General features: G+C 41.3%; 1 protein-coding gene across 5 annotated transcripts in view; it reads right to left on the bottom strand.

The window, feature by feature from the left end:
- The window catches only part of RAPGEF5 (Rap guanine nucleotide exchange factor 5), a 256,592-nt gene that overhangs the window by 54,090 nt on the left and 180,504 nt on the right, over positions 1-21,998 (bottom strand). For 3 of the 5 annotated variants that reach the window (XM_070787582.1, XM_019958533.2, XM_070787584.1), the window contains 2 exons: positions 18,142-18,260; positions 17,577-17,665 (listed from right to left, as the gene is read on the bottom strand). In XM_070787582.1, coding sequence (XP_070643683.1) covers positions 17,577-17,665; positions 18,142-18,260 — 208 coding nt within the window. The remainder of the gene's footprint in view (positions 1-17,576; positions 17,666-18,141; positions 18,261-21,998) is intronic. The other 2 variants (XM_070787581.1, XM_070787583.1) reach the window with 1 other exon arrangement.

Raw genomic sequence — 21,998 nt, forward strand, 5'->3', positions numbered from 1 at the left:
AAGACCAGAGTTTGCTAACGAAGGCTAGATGAAGATGGAAGCTACTGTATAAAGAGAGAGGTTGGGAACAATACGAATTTTCAGCAACAGTCCTAAGAAGACGTAAGCAGAGGGCTGAGGGTTGAGCTGGGGTGGAAGTTCACATTTGGGTGATGGCAGGAGAAAGATAAATTTAAAAAAAAAAAGAGGAGAAAAAAAACCTGGAGAATTGGGAGACAGAAATATAATAGAAACCAACAAGAAAGGACTGGAAAAGACAGCAGATCAAAAGTCTCAAAAGTTGCTGGAGGGAGGTCCATGAGACAGAGCATTCAAAGGTCATTGGATTTGGTGGGTGATGGTCTCCAGTCTGCTTGCTTTAGAGATACGCCCCTTGATAAGTGTCTAGTTAGACTGAAAGAAACTATAGATATTCTGACAACCAGCTCTGACACCATCTAGCATACTGTTTCTCCCCAAAGACTCTCCTTGTAATTGTGTAGCTCATTGATCAGTAACAGCAGGTGCTCTCACGAATGAGCCAGGTCAGATTTCTTCATGATCAATGCAAATACTGTTTTGTATTGATACAGTATATATGAGAATATGGCAATTATCACGAGTATGATGCTTAAAATACCAATCTGCCAGCATCTACCAACAAAAATTAATACCAAAGATTTGCTCAGTCTAACATAACTGAGTTGCTAAATCTTGTACAATCAACACCACACAATGATTTCTTAAGATACAAACTGTGTTCCTAAGTGCCTGGCAAATGTTCTAAAATTTCATGAGACGAAAGAAAATTAATTTATACATTAAATCTTAAATCAGAAGTCTCAGGTCTGGTTGTGGTTCAGTCACTAGGTCATATCTGACTCTCTGTTGACCACATGGATTGCAGGCCTGGCTATTTCAAGCAGTAACTCTAATCCTTGAATAAACTTCAAACAAGGTATGACATTTTTATCTCCTAAGCACTAAGCAGAATCTCTATTATCAGCTTTCTTTCAAAACTTGAAATATGTCACCATTCTGAGTATTCATTTTTCCCCCTTGGTCACTGTCAATCACTGGTGCTGAATTTCAGACAAGTAAAACTTTATTTACTAACTTACTTTAGTCTCTGGTTAAAAAAAAAATTTAGGGACACTAGAAAAGCTACTTTAAACAAAATTTAGCAATGGATGGTCAACTGCCTATATTAAAGCTAAGAATTGGCATGATAGCTAGATATATTAACGATAAAAATATTCTACAAATGTACTCATTTAAAGTAAACACAACTACGGCTCTTTCTAAGCCATTTGGCACAAGATCTTATGCAAACTGAACGCTTCCAATACAAGAAAACTTACTTTAACATATTGCCTTTGTTTGAAAACATTTCTAGGATAAGTATCTTAACCAGTGACTGACAGCAGACATGCCTTTGTGCCTGGTTTCCAGAATAGTCACAACATCACATGGCTGCTTTCTTTCTCACACAGGTACAGGGAAGACTTGTGGTTTAGGGTCACAAAGAAAGGTTTGGTCACAACTGACAACCAAACTCCTATTACTTCAGGTTGAAGACAAAGTTGCAGGATAAAGTGTCCATCTTTGCAAAGATATGGAATTTGACTAGTGAGGTCATTAAAGAACTACAAAAGGCAGTAGTCTACAAGCTCCAGACTGATGACTATTCCATCCATGTGAATATCGAAGCAAATCTCCATACCTACCATCACTACCCAGCACACGTATTTTAGCCTCAGGTCAGTTCAGTTCAGTCATTCAGTTGTGTCCGACTCTTTGCGAACCCATGGACTGCAGCACGCCAGGCCTCCCTGTGCATCACCAACTCCCAGAGTTGACTCAAACTCATGTCCATTGAGTCAATGATGCCATCCAACTATCTAATCCTCTGCTGTCCCCTTCTCCTCCCACCTTCAATCTTTCCCAGCATCAGGGTCTTTTCAAATGGGTCGGTTCTTCACTTCAGGTGGCCAAAGTATTGGAGTTTCAGCTTCAACGTCAGTCCTTCTAATAAATATTCAAGACTGATTTCCTTTAGGATGGACTGGTCAGATTTCCCTGTAGTCCAAGGGATTCTCAAGAGTCTTCTCGAACACCACAGTTCAAAAGCATCAATTCTTTGGAGCTCAGGTTTCTTTATAGTCTAACTCTCACATCCATACATGACAAATGGAAAAACCATAGCCTTGACTAGACAGACCTTTGTTGGCAAAGTAGTACCTCTGCTTTTTAATATGTTGTCTAGGTTGGTCATAACTTTTCTTCTAAGGAGTAAGTGTCTTTTAATTTCATGGCTGCAGTCACCATCCGCAGTGATTTTGGAGTCCAAAAAAATAAAGCCTGCCACTGTTTCCACTGTTTCCCCATCTATTTCCCATGAAGTGATGGGACCAGATGCCATGATCTTTGTTTTCTGAATGTTGAGCTGTAAGTCAAATTTTTCACTCTCCTCTTTCACTTTCATCAAGAGGCTCTTTAGTTCTTCTTCACTTTCTGCCATAAGGGTGGTGTCATCTGCATATCTGAGGTTATTTCTCCCGGCAATCTTGATTCCAGCTTGTGCTTCATCCAGCCCAGCGTTTCTCATGATGTACTCTGCATATACATTAAATAAGCAGAGTGACAATATACAGCCTTGACATACTCCTTTCCCTATTTGGAACCAGTCTGTTGTTCCATGTCCAGTTCTAACTGTTGCTTCCTGACCTGCATACGGATTTCTCAAGAGGCAGGTCAGGTGGTCCAGTAGAATTTTGAAGAATTTTCCACAAGTTGTTGTGATTCACACAAAGGCTTTGTCCTAGTTAATAAAGCAGATTATATGTTTTTTATGGAACTCTCTTGCTTTTTCTATGATCCACCCGATGTTGGCAGTTTGATCTCTGGTTCTTCTGCCTTTTCTAAAACCAGCTTGAACATCTGGAAGTTCACGGTTCATGTAATGTTGAAGCCTGGCTTGGAGAATTTTGAGCATTACTTTACTAGCGTGTGAGATGAGTGCAATTATGCGGTAGTTTGAGCATTCTTTGGCATTGCCTTTCTTTGGGATTGGAATGAAAACTGACCTCTTCCAGTCCTGTGGCCACTGCTGAGGTTTCCAGATTCGCTGACATATTGAGTGAAGCACTTTCACAGCATCATCTTTGAGGACTTGAAATAGCTCAACTGGAATTCCATCACCTCCACTAGCTTTGTTCATAGTGATGCTTCCTAAGGCCCACTTGACTTCTCATTCCAGAATGTCGGGCTCTAGGTGAGTGATCACACCATCGTGAATATCTGGGTTGTGAAGATCTTTTTTGTATAGTTCTTCTGTGTATTCTTGCCACCTCTTCTTAATATCTTCTGCTTCTGTTAGGTCCATACCATTTCTGTCCTTTATTGAGCTCATCTTTGCATGAAATTTTCCCTTGGTGTCTCTAATTTTTTTGAAGAGATCTCTAGTCTTTCCCATTCTGTTGTTTTCCTCTATTTCTTTGCATTGATCACTGAGGAAGGCTTTCTTATTTCTCCTTGCTGTTCTTCGGAACTCGGAAGAACAGAGTTCTTTCCTTTTCTTATCTTTCTTATCTTTCCTTTTCTCCTTTGATTTTCGCTTCACTTCACTTGCTGTTCTTCGGAACTCTGAAGAACAGAGTTCTTTCCTTTCTTATCTTTTCTTATCTTTCCTTTTCTCCTTTGATTTTCGCTTCACTTCTTTTCACAGCTATTTGTAAGGCCTCCTCAGACATCCATTTTGCCTTTTTGCATCTTTTTCTTGGGGATGGTCTTGATCCCTGCCTCCTGTACCATGTCACGAACCATAGTTCATCAGGCACTTTGTCTATCAGATCTAATTCCCTGAATCTATTTATCACTTACACTGTATAATCCTAAGGGATTTGATTTAGGTCATACCTGAATGGTCTAGTGGTTTTCCCTACTTTCTTCAATTTAAATCTGAATTTGGCAATAAGGAGTTCATGATCTAAGCCACAGTCAGCTCCCGGTCTTGTTTTTGCTGACCAGTCTTGTTTTTATTTTGTTTTGTTTTAGCCTCAGAGAGACTCAAATTTGCTTTGAACCACGCCTGTTCCTTACCATGCCCCAGAAAGCTAGTGGTGGTTTTGGTGGGTGACAGGGAAACACTGGAAGGGAAAAGAGTGCTAGTCTGTGTGGAAAAAAAAAAAAAAAATCCAGCCACTCTTTATGGACCACATACTGTGAGCTGTATCACGAGCTTCACCCAGCTGGTCTCTGCTCCTCACAGCCACCCTAGGAGGTAGGTAGGGCTTATATCTTTGCAGGATGGTGACACCAAGACTGAGATAAGTAAGGAAAACCACCACCATGTTAATGCAAGTTAATGTCAGAAGGGGCTCAGGCCCTAAGCTGGGCCGAGCCTCAGCAATGTTTCTAACTGTGTGATGCTCTCCTGAGGGTGTCGAGTCAAACTGTCCGTGTCAGGGATAGGGGGAAAGGAAATGCAGGAAAGTCACAAAATCCTGGGTTGAGATAGGGGAAAGCACCGTAAAGGAACCTAGTCATTTTATGGGCCTTGAATGGCCAGAGATGCCCCGGTGAAGTTGTTTTTCATCTGCATGCCAGCATGCTAGAGTCCCTTTATCCCTACTCAAATACCACTTTGTTTCTATTTCCTAGCAAGCACCTGGCAATAGCACACAGCTACGAGAGATCGACCGATTGACTTTTCCAAAGGTAGAAATGATCATCACAGAGAAGGATTAAGACAGTCCACAAATTCACAATGCTTTTAAGATATTTTAATGGCCACTACACATATTCATATTTTAAACAACTGAAATGTAAAGACAGAAAGGAAAACAATTTTTTTTAAAGGTCAAATCATAAAATTCCTTTTCTTCTACATAAACTTCTCTGTATTAGACATTACAGATACTGGAAATCATTAGTCATGTTAAATCGTGTTCACTCTTTCCTAAAGCAAAAGAACTGACTTGCATGTCAATGTCTTGGCTGTCCCTCACCTCAGTTATCACCTATCAGTCCAAGCTCTGGATAAACAGGCCATTAAACACGTATCACCTGCCACTGGGCAAGGTATTTTTGCCTTTTGGCTGAAGGCACTCATACATATTCCTTGTCTCAAATGGTTCTAATAAGAAGTCAGTTTTGTTTTGTTTTAAAGTAAATGTACTACTCACAAGCCTAAGAACATTCTTAAGTTTCTCTGTTAGCATGATTCACGGTGATTTGATCCACACAGATATGGAATGGGCACATATGAGTTCTGAAATATCACCAGGAATACAATAATATATAAAGTGGTATACTATAGCCTACCCTGAGAAGAAGAATTTTAATTTGTGCTAGTGTTTAAAAAACTCCTTCAAAGCCTTATGACATGAACTACTTCTTTGTATATGTTGTTTATTTATGAAAAATATTTCTCACAACTAGTAGGGAGAATTTGGGAGTAAAAGATGAAGAATTCTCAATCATGAAGTCAGTGGTTCAAATTACACAAGAGAAAGGTACTTACAGTTAAATAAGCCCTGAGAAGTAAGAATACACAAGATTATAATTAATGCATAGCCGAGGGAACTATATTCAATATACGTGATAAAGTACAATGGAAAAGAATGTAAAAAAATAATGTCTTAATGTATATAACTGAATCACTTTGCTGTATAGCAGAAATTGGCACAACATTATAACTCAACTATACTTCAATTAAAAAAAAAAGAATACATGAGATTAGTGTAAATACTCACCTATAGAGAAAAATATAAGACTTAATCTTTATAGGCTTTAAAAAAGTGTTTACATGGCACTTTAAATTACAATATGTTTATATTACTTTGAAAGGACAGAAATGTATAGGGACACTGGAGCAAAGAGCTGGAAGGAATCATACCTCTAGCTGATTTCAGATGTGCCTTACCAGCTCTGGAGTGCATTTCTTTATTTCTATTTGCACATGAGACAGAAGTATATGGATATTTGTGTACATCACTGTTCGAGATTTTCTGTTATATGCAGCCATGCCTAATCACAAAAAATATATACGCACAGAAAATCAGGAACTCAAATACAGTATCAATAATGTGGTCTCGTTCTCAAGTTTCTCAACTATCATAAGCAGGAAAAGTACATTTAAAGAGAGATGAGTGTTGTGAATTTACCCTAATCTCACTATTGTGAATTTCTAGAATGTGCTGATAAAGAAACATTTGCCTTGCATGTTTCTGATCTCTTTTTAAAAGAACCAACAACCTCCCCCAGAATACGGTCAAATAGTGTAAATGGTCATAATAATTCTGAGATATGATACACTCACAATATGCTAATCAGCAATGGCAGAATTTGAGCCTAATCAAATCTTTCTATAAAAGTCATCAGTAGTGAATGAAAATGGCTTTGCAATGCCTTCAAATTCAGACCAAACTGAACTAAGACACAGGAGGTCACATTTTACATGTTCAACTCTGGGGACAAGAGCTAAAATTAGGATGGAAATATCTCCATCCTGTTCTCTCTATGCTTTTTTTTTTTTTTCCTTAACAAAATACACGACACTGGATTTACAGTATCTATAAGCCTGCTACACAAAAACAAAATACGTGCTATCAAGCAAAACAGGAAGAAAATTCTGTGTGTGTGGTGGGGGGGATTAACTTGCTCTAAATACTATGTAAATCTTTCTTCATAACAAGACTATTTAAGGCACAGAAAGGGATGTAGAAAGAAAATACCAGATGCTTTAATATTAAAACTACTATCTATCACCAGCGCTGATATAAACACCACTCACCTAAACTCCTGTTCATTTTTAGACTGAGCATTTAAATAGAAATATCCTACTAGGCATGAGATGGGAAATTTTAACTTCTGCTTTTCATCTTCACACTAAGTGAAGCTCATTTATAGGATTAAAAGATTTAAAAATTAGAAGGTTCATCAAGTATCCTGTATGCTGAAAACAGACAAGAAGGGTAAGTGTGAAGCAGAGAAGGATATAGCATTGCTCTGAAAGTAATCTCCTGCCACTATTTAGATTACAACAAGATATTCTGGGTATTACAATAAGACATTTTAGTTTTCCACACTTTCTGTTCACCCATACCTCCCAATTCTGTCTCATTTCATATTTATTTCTGGGATTTGGGGGAAGGACTGACAGCCCAACAGCAGCCTTAAGTACAAGGCAAAAAAGCAGCAAACAGAATGAAAAGAATGGTTTCGATTGTAGAGCAAGAAAGCCCCAAGGGCAGAAAATGAGGATAATGGGAAATGGGAGGGGAAGGTTATAATGAGAAAGACTGCAGAGAGAAATGAGGAAAAGCTCAATTATAGGTGTGTTAAAGACAAAAATTCTCTCACTTGAAGAATATCCCTTTTAGACATGTGCTTGTCAATTACAACAATTCTGTGGCTTTGTACACTTTACCTAAAGCCGTAATTTGATAGAAACACGCTGTGAGAGACTCTAACATGCGGTGATTATAATCAACAGACTGCCATCCACTAGCATTCCTTCCTGACATTTATAAGACTATCTGAAATACACACTCTTGTATTGAAGAATCACTTTTTCCCCCATTTTCTGACAGGACCCTAAAATTTTTGACTGAGGACAATGTCACAGTATTTAAAAATACGGACGAGAACATTTGATGATCTCACATTAATTCCATCAAGAGTAAAGATGACACACAAGATCTCTGAGGGAGAGAAGGGAACAGAGGGAGAGAGAGAAGAGTTGTTTTTAATCCACTGAATTGCTTTAAACACAGTCTCGAGTAATTTCATTTGCTGATGTTACATTAAAACTATGGTTCTGCTAAAATTAAACACACTTTTGAGACAGTATCATATCTCCAGAAATTTTAGAATCTGCTGCTCCAAAAATACCTGACTCATATCACACATTTAAACAAGTTTCTGGAAATACAGCTGGACCCTCACAAAATCACAAGTGTTTCTACTAAAGTACAATATTAAGTGTGCCAATATACCCCAAATTCACTGAGAAAATGCAGTCATTTTTAAAACTTTAAGACGAGAAAAGCATTTTCTTTTTAAGGAAATAAAAATTCATTTTCCTTTTAAAAAGAACTCCCCCCTCCCAAAAGTTTATTAAGAATAAAAACCAGCACAAATTAACTGAGAAACTGTGCTACAGAGATTATAGATTATAGAACTATAAATAGAAAGAAGTAGCATCCTTTGTTTTTAAAAGATATATATTAGGGAGACAAAATATAAAGGGAAATCTAAACAAAGCTTTTCTCAAACACATCTTTATAAGAAAAACTACAAGTAATACTGGGTTTGTGTTTAAAAAGCAACCTTCACACTATGTCAAAGAGACTATACAGATTTAAGCCAATATCTTATTCACATGATTATAAAACCAAAGATATTCTACATATTTTGTGACTTATTAGAGAGGGCCTTTATGCTTTATATTTAAAAATAGATGGTATTTTATATATTTTGATTCTTTGAAATTTGGTAATTTATGCACATATGTATGGCAACTCTCAGTGTACCAGAGTATTTTATTATTTGTAATAATTTATCCACTAGCCATTCAAGGAGATTAGAATTTACTGAACTACAAAAAAGAAACACCTAAGGTTCCCCACAGCTGTCTATCGAAAGATATGAGGACCAAATTGAGCATCTGAGGCAAAGAAAATGGAAATAAGGGGAATAAGGCAAATAAAATGTGCAAAGGTGAATAAAGGAGGAACTCCATTCATTTCTAAGTCTTTTGCTCTGGCTACAGTTTACAAAGGGAGACCCTGGTGGTTTGGGGGGTTCAGGACACGCCACCAGGACAGACTTCACAGAAACAAGCAGTCACATGTGTATTTCGTTTAGGACATAATGTGCCAAAGAAACTTTCAAAGATCCTCTACCTCGCTTCCTGTGTCCAGGACCTGGCCTTCAGTCTAACCCATCATAAAGTTATTGATATTTTCCATAAAATATCGAAGAAGTATTCAAAGAAGAAAGTCCAAAAACTCTTGTGAAGATGCACAAGTTTTTCAAAATTCCTATAGTCAGGAGACTAAAGGTCTATTTCTAAGGTAATTCTTACCCCTTGCGTGCTTCATTTTCCATTTCCTGTCTTCAGATCCTCCTGAAATTAATTTCCCACAGCCCTACAGTACTTTAGCTTGTTTCTATGTGCTCTAGACTTATACTTGTCCTGGAAGAGATCATGTGGTATAAAACATGAAAATGAAGTGATTTTGAAAAACGTATTCCACTGACCCAATATGTTCTAAACAGGAATAGCTTCCCTGAAAAGTAGGCTGTACTTCTGCTTATGTCCTTAGCCAATAAACATCTCCTTTTCCCATCGCTCAGGTTGTAATGAAAACTTCCACATTTCCATTATTAATCAGCCTACATTAATGACCTTATGCTTCAGCTCTGTCTCACTTCATTTCACCTGGCTTCATTACCAACAGGAGTATTAATTAACCCACAATCTACTGGCAGTGTAAAAGCATCAATTCCCTTGTTATTATTCATAATATCACTTGTTCAAAGGTGGTGTGAATAGATGAGTTCAGAAGATGAACACCTCAAATGAAATTCAGTTAAAATCTGATTTTTAATCATTTCTCATGTGAGTGGTCTGATACAGCATCAGCTGATAATTAGGACCTCTTCCCTCACACCCTCGGTCTTGTGTAACCTTCTGGAAGCAGTCAGCCAATGCAGTGGCCACTTTACTCACAGCTGGAGACCAAGAAGCAAGTCTTTGTGCTGGAGAGTAGTTCTCCCTAAAGTGACTACTAAAATGCTTGATTTGAGGTTTATAGCTAGAGGTGAATGGTAGATTTTTTCCTTCAATTCTGCCTTTTATCCATGATTCTAGTAACTAGACAAAAAAGATGTCTGAGATAAAGCTACGAACACAGCTGGGTTCATTTCCAGATTCAAATGATCCCTCTATCTCTGAAGCACCTTAGTTAACTTCTTCTGCCTTGGTGTCTCTGTCCATTAGCTGGAGATAATCATCCTATACAAGCATCATTCTAAGGGAGCAGACGTTCAGATAAATGGAGTGGTGTCAAAACCTGGCTCTCAAAATTGGAGGGGGCCTCAGATGTCATGTGATCTAAGTTCTTTGCTTTCATAAATGAGGCAACCGAGAAAGAAATTTCTACACAATTCTAATTATCTTGTCACTTTGTCAATATTAATTTATAAAGTCTTCCAATACTTCGATTGCAATCAGCAATAACAACACATTCTCCATATTAGCAATTAGGAGAGAAGCTAAGGGAACTGCCAAGAAACCAAACCAAATGCACAAAGATTACAGAGCAGAACAGAAACCAGACGCTTATATGAGCACTTTTATTCCTAGTGCTCTCTCAACGGCACTTTCGGGATTTTCACTGTCACTGTGGATTGCTGTTTCAAGCCTTCACTTTATTTGGAAAAACAAGCCTTTGCTGAACAGTGGGTCTCTCATCTGCATCTGAGGCACACCCAAGGCAGCTGGAGTCAAGGCTAATGAATTTCTTCAGTCTTTCGTTGATTTTTTTCATTAGCATGTATGCAAACAGAATTAACCTAATATTTAAAATTGACAGCTCCATAAAGCTGAAAAAGACCTCAAGTGGCAACCTAGTCCAGTTATGAGTCTCTGAGAAAGTTATCTGCACAGGTCAGGAAGGTAAACGGCTGATACCAAGCAACTACAGCGATATAAAGCCTACAACTTCTAGCTGAAGCAAGTACCATCTGGGGATACCCATGCCTACTTCAAATTCCTTTTGTCTTGTATCTATTTATTTTTTCAACTATTTCCTTCAGTTCTGAACTTTGCTGAATAAGACCAGAAGCTTCATGTTAATTCTCTATACTACTTCAGATATGCTAAAATATAGCTTCTTCATCTTTAATGGCATATAGATACAGTTCTCCCACACTAGTGCCTGTAATGAGATTGGTTATTTAGCACCCATTCATATCACATCTTTCACATCCACTGGTTCCCTCTTTGTTTTTTGGCTGACTCCCCCCATTAAAATGTAAGCCCCACAGAGGAGTTGCGGTGTTCTGTTTATAGCTGTGTCCCATGGCTACAACAGTGCCTACATAATAGTAGAGGTCAGAGATAATTGTGGAAGGAAGGAATTAAAATTTTCTTTGGCATTCATCACATGTATATTGGCTTCCCTAATAGCTCAGTTGGTAAAGGCTCTGCCTGCAATGCAGGAGACCCCAGTTTGATTCCTGGGTTGGGAAGATCTGCTGGAGAAGGGATAGGCTATCCACTCCAAAATTCTTGGGCTTCCCTTGTGGCTCAGCTGGTAAAGAATCTGCCTGCAATGCGGGAGACCTGGGTTCGATCCCTGGGTTGGAAAGATCCCCTGGAGAAGGGAAAGGCTACCCACTCCAGTATTCTGGCCTAGAGAATTCCATGGACTATATAGTCCATGGGGTTGCAAAGAGTCAGACACGACTGAGCAACTTTCACTTTCACATGTATATATAAACTGGACACTCAAAAATACACTGTTGTATTTTATCACAGGAGCAGTGTGTAAAGTTAAAACTAGAGGAATTACAGAGGGAGTGCTAGTCTGAGAGCAGGGATGCAGTACATTTCACCACTGGGGGGAAAACCCACTGCTTTTCTCTGGCAAAAGACTGTTTCTGAATTACCCAAAATGGCCTGGTAATAAAAGTCTCTGCAAATGTATTTTACTAGTTGGTGATAAATCAAAGCTGTTCTTTGTAAACGTTAGAACATAATTTCTGAAAGGAACTTAAGAAGTTTCCCACTGGACCAGGTTCTACACAAACACGCTTAAGTCATCACCAGATAGGGCCACTGAGCCTTGAATTCCAAGTCTGTTACCCCATCAACATTCTAACTGCTCTCTGAGTGAGGCTGAAGAAATACAGCAGGAAGACAAGAGCAACAAGAGTCAGGCCAAATGACCTAAGTCCTTGCGCATGCCTAAGTGATGGTGAGGTAAGCATAAAATGACCGTGAGGTTCTGGCAGGTGGCTGCATGAACACTAGGGGCTCCAAATCTAGAATTTCAGGGTTCTGTGACATATTTTGAAAGGAAAGGGTTGATATAAATCTCTTTGGACCAAAGCATTTCAGTGATGAAAGACACTTCAGAAATCACTTCATGTATAACTGCTCAAGGTCTCAGGCTAGTTTACTAATCGAGTCCAGAACCAGGAACCAACACTTTGAATCTCATCTGAATGCCCCTTCTACTCTGCTGTCTGCATATTCTTCCTCAAAACATCATTTCTTACAGAAGTAAACGTTCTCAGCTGTAAGACTGAAGGACCACCCAGAGATCCGTGGGGCATGACAGAACCCTGGCAAAAATCCAAATGGGTTTTGCTCACTATACCATTGCCTCCTCATTCCAAGAATTGAGAGCAAAGAGCTGTGTGACCAGCACCACTGTTTCCCTGGATTATCTCCTCTTTTCAAAACTGTTTTAGAGGCTCGACCAACAATGCAGGTTTGTGATTCTGAACTTAGGCTGCAGAGGTACTGGGGCAGGAAACAGTGGATACGAGGCCAGATATGAGCCCAGGAGAGGGAGTGGGGAGGGCGGTGGGGCAAAGTGGAAATGACTCCCCCCTAGCTTCCAGGGGCAAATGCATAACTATTTGACGCTTGGAATTTGTCTTTGAAGAAAGTGGGGAGACACAGTCATCATGCTAGCTCTGTGGCTCTCAGACCTGCCTACGCACAGCATCACCTGCGGAGCTTTCAAAGACCGTAAGGCCTAGGTCTCAACTCAGGTCAACTGAATCAGCATCTCTGGGGTGGGACTCAGATACTGGTATTTTGAAAAATGCCCCGTGTGCAGCCAATGATGCAGACACAGATAAGATCTATGACTGGTCTATGACGTGTCACATGGTACCACAAAAATAAAAAGACAAATCCAAGATAATGTTACATGCATGTTAACTGCATAAAACCATGGGGAGCCTCCCAACCATCTAAAAGCTCTATGCCAGCCCCCAAAAGTTCTAGTCCTCCACAGCCATGCGGGCACAGGCTTAAAAAGATCTTGTCACTTGCAAAAGAAAGCCTGGAAGAGGACCCAACAGCTTTTCAGAAATCCTAAAAGATAAGGAAATTAAGGAAGAAGTTCACCTAAATTGTCTTCTGTATTTCCAATGATCAGGAAAAAAGGCATTCTTAATTTTCCTTCAAAAGAAGTATGTATCATGTATTCAGGACAGGTTTGCTGTTGGCAGGGGGAAGAAGGTAAAAAAGTCAGTGAAAAACTGTCATGCTGTTCTAGTTCCACTCAAGGTCCCATCAATGCAGTGCTCCAAAAACACTACTAAGCTGGAGATGGAGAGCAGCTGTGGCACCCCATCAATTAAGTGAGATGCTTCTATGACATAACCCGGGTATTAACTTTCACAGAGGTGGTGGCCTCGCTACACAGGTAAGGGACTCACTTTCTCCATGATGTAAGGAGCCTTGTAGATGCCACTGAAAGTACACCCACTCGCACAGACTACACTGTGGTCAACACACACCGAGTCCACGATATCCTGAAGGCAACCTCATGAAGTAAGAACAGCCATACCTGGAAGAAAGCAGGTCAAGCCTAGTAAGCATTGGCTGATAGGCTTTACCTGTTTCCACTATCCTAGTCTCTGTTTTTCTTGAAAACCTGTTATCACAAGCATATTTGCTTTGAAAAGATGAAAAAAGACACAGAAGAAACAGGGCAGCAAATAATGTCCTTTGCTCATGTTTCCCCTAAAGTAGACTCATCATAATGCAGATGTAGGAAAAAAAATCAGTAAGAAGGATTTTCTCTGTGTAATCCATAGGATACACAGTGTGTCGCCCCCATCTGCCCCACTTTGAAACAGAAATCGTTATTCCTAACAGAAGCATCTTGCATCCTTTCCAGGGAGGGGAAGGGCTTAAACAGGAGCAGCCACCACTGCGGACCAGGGCAGTGGTACAGACTTAGACCTCCATCCCCCCAGCTCCTCCACACACAACAAACTGGTTTTCTTGCTTCTTGCCTTCCGTGTAAGTCTCCTGGGCTAGGAATGCCCAGTGATATCTGTCCTATTTCTGGGAAGATGGAAGACAGAGCTGCTTGATTTTCCTCTAACATTCCAAATCCTTCAAGTCAGAACCTGAACCTTGAAAGAAAAGGAAATCTTTGCAAACAGCTTCAGTCTTTGCATGTTCACCAACAGATATCCAGTTACCAGACTCAAATAGTTTTTCAATTTTAAACAAGGAAGGATTATGCATTCATTCATTCCAGAGATAATCAAAGGATGGGTTTTTGTGCCAGGTACTACCAGAGGGGAAATGTAGGCACGCAGAAGATTATGATATGAAAATAAGCATAGTGTCATGTGGGTCAAATCATTTAGGAAAATCATTAGTAGGTTGCTTGTAAGCATCTCCAATCTTTTTTGCTTTTAAAACTCAGTTTGATATGGTGATAGAATACTGTATGAATTGTTGTTTTCTATTCTATTCTTAATTCAGGTAATAACAAAAATACATTATCTCATATTTCTATTCCACTCAATTAAGTAAACTTTTTTTCCTGCTTGCATCTTAACATCAACTAGCAATCGCTTGAACTTTCCTTTCTGAGTATAAGTCTCTTCTACTGGGCCGTGAACCTACACTTTAACAATGAAGTGACTTTTGTGGCAAAGAGATGGGGAATAACTTGCATCTCTTGTTTGGTTAACTTCCCCAGCCTCTGGCAGGTACAGGAATGTAAGAATCAAGATCAGGCTCATCCCAACCCGAATCATTTATTTCCTCCCATGTACCTTTCTCCCTCACTGCCATTGGGGCCATGTGGACCACCACCATATGGCTCCACCCGGCTCCATATGGCTCCAGCTCCCTAAAAGGGGCGCTCAAGAACATAAAAACACTGCTGTATACTTTTATTACAGCCCCTTCTCATTTTCCTCCATCTGTCTTCCATATGTTTACGAGACTCTATTAGACCCCTGAATACATAGGCCTTTTATAATGAGGGTTGCCAGCCTGAACAAGATAAAGAACTGAAATTCACCTCTATCAGTGACAAGGGGCCTCAGCTACTTTAAAATAAGTGATTCATTTGGTGTTCAAACTAGAACAAACTCATAATCACTTTTCTTCCATTTTTACATGAAACTGATCTTATATTTATGAGATTTCTTTTAGTTTTATCAACAAAAGCCACATACGGGTCTTTCTGTTGTATTTTCTCCAAGTGCTGTTCATGAAGTTTGGAAGAACTGTGTGTGACTTCTACTTAGGTGTCCCTATGATATTACACATCCATCTCTCTCCAAAGTTGATTTTTTCATTATCATAAAACTCTCCTTTGATCAGAGGAAGTATTATTACCATTTTCCCCCTCAGGTGTCTCTGCCAACACATGTGTTTGCGTCCCCTGCAAATGCTAAGGAAATGAGTAGGAGTGAGGAGAGGCTGGCCCAGCAGGACTGAAGCCACCCCCACTGAGTCCTGGTCCTCTCTGCTTTGCTCAGCAGCTGGCAAGAGTGACATGTGAGACCCCAGTGTTGGTATAATCTAAAACAACCTGGGACTAACAGTCACAACACACCAGCTACAACACCCTTTCCCAACAGGAGGCGACCGCTGGCATTACTAAGAGGGATCAGGGTGATTTTTCATTCCCAGTATTAAGTATGGGAGCTTGTTAGTAGGCACCAGGACTTCCCTGGAGGCTCAGTGATAAAGGATCTATCTGCCAATCGAGCAGACACAGGTTCAATCCCTGCGTCAGCAAGATGCCCCACAGGAGGAAATGCAACCCACTCCAGTGTTCTTGCCTGGGAAATCCCATGGACAGCAGAGCCTAGCAGGCTACAGGCCATGGGGTTGCAAGAGTTGGACACGACTGGGCGACTAAACAACAACAAGAAGGCCATCCCTCACAAAAAACAAATGACAGTGAGAACAAAAGAAAAAAAGAAACCAACTGGCCCAGGATTGACTTCAGTAATCTCTACTCTTATTTATACAACTTAGACATGAAGTCCTGTGCTAAGAATAGAACTGTAGTGCTATTAAGAACAAGCCACTGAATCTCCCAACCTGGTACCCATATTCAAAGGTGTCTTCATGGCAGATAACCTGTCTGTAATCAAGTCCAAACCACCTGTGTAAAGCAGTCTGGTAATCGGTACACAGAAAATTATGGCCAGTTCCATAATGACCACCTCTGATGAAGCAGAACTTGCAAACATTACTCAAATGTGCAAATATTAATAGACGAGCAAAAACCACCCAGCAAATGCCACAAGAATACGTTTTTCTTTTAGCCTGTGTATAAATGACTACTGCTATTTTTTTCCCCAAATATACATAAGGCAAAGTAAAGTTTTTATTTGAATTGTGAGATCAAACAATAACACTATCAGTAGGATGAGTGATGGAGTCATTTTGACTTTTAAAAAACTCAACTGCATATTTCACATATCTTTGTTCCTCTTAATGTCCTTCATAATGCAGCACAGATCTGTTAAGTTCAGACAAAACTGCTAGGACCCAAGGAAATGCTTGTTCTCACCTGAGCTATCCTCTCAAAATCCTTCTTGAATGGGAAAAACTTAAGGAGTTATCAATACAAAGTATTGTACCAGCACAACCCCCAAATGCCTTTTATTGATGCAGTCCATGTATTGCAAACCGTGGTCACGACAGGTGCTATGGTGGCAGCAAAAAGTGCATTTTAGTCAGGGGATCAAGTCACAGAATTCAGGCTAAAATCAGAGGCCTATTCATTGGGATAACTGCTCCAGGCTGAAACAAATTACAAATCCTGGTTAAAAGAATCCAGCACTGCCCTGTGTGATGAAGGAAGTTTAGCCAGATCATGCAGGGATAGCATTTCCAGTAGTGCAAGGGTGAAAAAGCTAAGCGGGTATTTTGCCTGAGGATTAAATAGAAGGACAAGGAACCTGACCAAGAAGACTTCAGTGAATTATTTCTAGTCTGAGAAGCTGTGAGTCTCATATTCTGCACAGTAGGGCTTGCTTTGAGCAGTTTGTGAAACACTTGGAAAAACGCAGAAGTTGCCACTAAGCTTCTAGTTGCTGAATAGTTGCATTAATTGTTGACATTTTGGCAGGGAGGCTCCTCCGGCCAGCTCAGTGCTTACCACGGGCGGGCTAGGTAAATGCTTGCCGGTAACCCCCATCTCCCTTGTAATCCTTCCCACTGAACACTGGCTACTGGATGCTGGCCTCTTGTTGTCAACTGCCTTTAGGTGAGATTTGGTAAAAATTGCCAGCAAAACAAGAATACGTGCCTTCCTATCATTTCTTTGTACAGCCACTTACCAGGCGGCTGCTGGGATCTCCATGCGTCCATTTACTGGATTTAAACAAAACGGCAGGAGGCTAAGGGGGAGGCGCACAAAGGTCTGCCGGCTCAGCCGCCCCGCTCCACCCCACCCCCCCGCCCCCCACCCGCGCTTTGCTGCTTTGGTTAGGGAGGGAGCCTTGCCCCTCAGGAAACTGATAAGGGCGCTGCAGCCGTGAGTCTGGAAGAAGCGGGAGACACCCCCCTGCCTTACCTGTTTCTTTGTCCTGGACTTCTTCCAGGTGCAAGTCATTCAAAAGATGCTCCAAGATCTTCTCCGGGGTCCCGGACACGACCACGTATCTGTCAGAGAGCAGAGAGTCCACCGAGTCCTCCTCAGTGGAGGACTGTGAGCGGCTGCTCCACTCCTCGTCCTCATCCTCCTCGTCAATGTATTTGAAATAAGGCACATCGAAGGTGGGCAGGGGCAGCTCTCGGTCTGCCAGCGCGGCAGCGGCGGGATCCTTTCTTTCTAAGTGAGGGTCAAAGACCCTCAGCCGGGAGCTGCCCATTGTGCACGACCACTAACAAAGGCATCCCCTAGATGCTCAGAGATCTTGCCACCTCTGTCCTTTTGCTGGGAACCGAGTCCATCTGGCTGCTAGGAGCTCTGCAGTCAGCTAGAACGCTAGCTAGCTCGCTCGAGAGGCAAGAGGCGGAGAAAAAAAGGGAGGGAGGGAGGGAAGAGGAGGCAGAGACAGCGAGTGAGATGGAGCGGGAGAAGAGGGGGCAGGCAGGGAAAGGAAACAGAAGCGCGGGGCTCCGGTGAAAACTCTCACCTCCAATCGCTCTCGGCGCTCCCCGCCTGCGGGGCTGGGCCGCAGCTCTGCACTTTCTTCAGCACCAGGACATTCTGGTCCTGCTCTTTCACCTCAACCGTCGTCACTTCATCATCCTGCTTTAATTGCCGACAGGAGTGATGGATGGAAGAAGGAAAAAGGGAGAGAAGATTAAAAGGCAAAAAAAGCTAACAAAAGCTGCAATCTCTCAAGTTGCTTTCCCACCTAATTTCTTTATAGATTCAGAACAAATTAGGAATCTGGTCAAGAATCTCCGTCTAATGGTAATGGGTCCAGGATCAAGTTCTGTGGACACATAAACCATTAGAAAAACATACATACTTTAAAGGAAACTGAAAAAACCCCAGTGAGGATGGGAGTCGGAGTTCATTTGTAAAACTACTTGAATGATCTGAATAAAGAAATCCAAAGTTCAAAGTCTCAGAAACACAACACACTAATTGCATGTGTACTACTCTTTTACCTGGTTACTGCTTCCTAAACAGCCACTATGTTAAAAGTGGAAAACCATACAAAACACTAAAACAATGAGCAAGCCATATTAAGTAGATGCAATGGCTATGTACTGTCATTTACATCACAGTCTTACTTTAAAAGGTGGGCAAAACACTACTCATTCTATTATTCAGTTCATCTTCCTGCCCACGCAAATTTGAGATGGCCTTCACATGTATCATGTACTTGTTTTGCCAGGATATGAACAAAAAATGGATCCTCTAGTTAGAATCTCATCTGGGCTGAAATTCGGGTGTCATGGGTGACTGCACTGACTTTCTTCACCTCGATCACTTTTAACGCGGACAGAAGGCCAAACAATCACTCATTTCTGCACACACAGCTTCCACAGGCAGAGCCCAGCGTGGCCCGCTGACGAGGCTCTGTTGGAGTCGGGCTCACTGCTGACCCAGCAGTGTGGAGCCGCCCCGAGTGATGAACACTTTCAGAGTGTGGAGTGTGAAATTCTGATTGGCAACATCCAGCCAGAGGAAATTGTGGTGGGGGAGGGGGGCAAGGGGTGTGTGAGAGACACACATGAGAAAACGTAACTTCTGTATCTCCAAGGGTCTGAGCAAAAGATTGATGCAAGAAGCTGAGAGCCAACAAGCAGCACCTTAAAAATGATGCTACTTCCTTACAAAGGGAAACAGGTCCTAGGGTTCCGGGCACATTTCTATGTTCCTGCTCCTGGCAGAAAACCTACGTAAATTAGGTATAAACACACAAAAAGAACATTTTCCCCCAAGTGCATAAAAAGTACTATGTCTCCATGCCTTATTAATCAGTTTTCCACTGATTAACTGGAGATGCCAATGTATTTTATTCACCTTCCATAAGAATAGGAAGGCACTACTCTTGTAATTGCCAACCAAGTCAGTGGGAATACTAAGATTTCAACTCCCGATGTTCTCATTTCTAAGAAAATGTAGCAACCTACTCATTCGAGTCCTCCAAGATCTTCTTAAAAATAAAAACTACTAGTCATTCCAAACAGCAATATAATTTTATGATCATGCCTTTTTAATCTCTTAGTAGCAAATAATTTTACTATGTAAAACTGATGTATTACATTTCAGCAAGGTCAGACACGCAGTTACTGTGGCAATTAATGCTGGATATTCATTGTTAAAGTCCCCGAGGATGGCAGCGACTCCTGTAACATGAATACCAATGTGTAATTGCTATCTTTCATTTCTCCAAGGAGGTTCTTTTGTTATCCATGTGGCTGAAGTGAAATAAGGTGGCTGGAAAGATGAGCATAATATTGACCAAAAAAAAAAAAGTAGGGGGGGTAGCAAAATGGAGTCTGGAATACTGAGACACAGAAGCAGATAATTCAGTAAAGAGCAGGTCTGAAAGGACAAAAAGCTTCCTCTGGCGTTCCTCTTGTCGTAAGCCAATACTCGTTTTATATGAGCCCGCTGTCATTTTGAAGTACATTTTACATCCTACGTGCATGTGATATATGGCATTATTAACTTCCGCAGGCCCTGTGCATACATATGGATGGGAAGGGCTTCCCTAATGTCTGTGTAACTAATATGTATTACAGGGCTGTGCACGGGGCAGCTACACTCTGCTGGGCAGGGGCCTAGCTGAACCATATTGATGTACTATCAATAGCATCTTATGTCACAGTGGTAGTTTCCATTTTGAAAACCTGTTAAAAAATAAAGAAGCAAAAACGCAGAAAAATCAATGTATAAAGGGAGATGGAAGTTATCTAAAATTGCCGTGAAAACATAATAACCCTATGTATTATATCTGCTCTCAAGAAGGAAGGTGAAATTAATGCCTCACGTCCAACCCATGCCAAACTGCTCTTCCTGAAAAAGAGCAGAAGTACCAGAGTTGAGGCTCTGGTCATGAAACTTCATTCTGGTGCTTGCTCAGCTAAGAATAAAGGTATTCAGTGAACTAATGACAAGAAATGCATTCAATGACAAATAGTTTGTGAAATGCAAGTAAAGCATTAAAATGCTTAACTTATAGACCATCATTCAACAGACAGTGGCGGGGGGTGGGTTTCCTGTGGGGAAGGTGTTGTGCCAGCCACTAAGGGGCAAGCAAAGGTGAGTAAGACTGGTGCCCTGCCCTTAGATGACAAGGTAGTAGCTCCATAACGCAAGTCTAATGTGGTGAGCTCCCCAAGATGAGGCCACATGCAAGAGACAAAAGCAAAGGCAGAACTCATGGGATTTGATTGTCAAAGATGACAGATCGAATCCCAGATCCGTGGGTGACAGAGAATGGAAGTGCCATTAAATGGGGCAAAAAAAACTGGTTCTGCTGAGACTGATGGATCTGGTTTCAGACAACTGATGTTTCAGGACTGACAATACATCATGCTGTAGATGTTTAGCAAACAGTTAGAAATAAAGAACGAGGCCTCTGTACGAAGGCCAAGGACAGAGACAAATCTGTGAATTATTCCAGTTAAGGGAGTGGGTGAGACTGTTAAAGGGAAGCAGGAGAGAAAGGGGATTATGAAGATGGATAAAGGAAGAGAAAACATAGGAAGTAGAGAGGAAAAGAGGGGGATCAGAGTCACGAGGAAGCCTACTAAAAAGATGATGAAGAAGTGAAACCAAGATGAGCCAGGAGTAGGTGGAGGGCGATGAAAAGCTTATCTGATGTCAAGTTTATGAAAATGAAGAGTCTATGAGAAAGTGATGACAAGACCACGGTTAAGTCCAGCGGTGGGAAGGGGAGTGTTGAGGCATGAGTGAATGTGGACGAATTGCACAGATGAGGAAGACCACCTCAGAATGTCACCAGGAAGGGAAGGAGTCTGGCTGAAGAGGCTGCCTGGCTGGGGAGGTGGGGGGGGCGTGGGTGAGGGGTGATGCAGAGAAGGCGAAACAGGTCAGGAACAGGTGTGGAGGGGTGAGGCTACCACAGGACCAAGAGTTCCTCCTTTCAGAGAGTATCAGGGGAAGGAAGACAATGGAGGTTTAGAAAAAGAAAAAATAGAGCAGGGAAAAGAAGAAAGCTGAGGTAGAACAGATGAGGTGGTTTCCATCATCTTTGCAGAGTGTGAGTTGAGACCCTCTTCTGGGAGGAGGGGATTCACTGGTGGCCCAAAGAGAAAACTGTTTGGGAGAAATGGCTTTAGGGGGTGCTGCTGCTGCTGCTGCTAAGTCACTTCAGTCGTGTCCGACTCTGTGCGACCCCATAGACAGCAGCCCACCAGGCTCCCCCATCCCTGGGATTCTCCAGGCAAGAACACTGGAGTGGGTTGCCATTCCTTCTCCAATGCATGAAAAGTGAAAAGTGAAAGTGAAGTCACTCAGTCGTGCCCGACTCTCAGCGACCCCATGGACTGCAGCCCACCAGGC

The sequence above is a fragment of the Bos indicus genome, chromosome 4, assembly GCF_029378745.1.
Source record: "Bos indicus isolate NIAB-ARS_2022 breed Sahiwal x Tharparkar chromosome 4, NIAB-ARS_B.indTharparkar_mat_pri_1.0, whole genome shotgun sequence".
NCBI lineage: Eukaryota > Metazoa > Chordata > Mammalia > Artiodactyla > Bovidae > Bos > Bos indicus.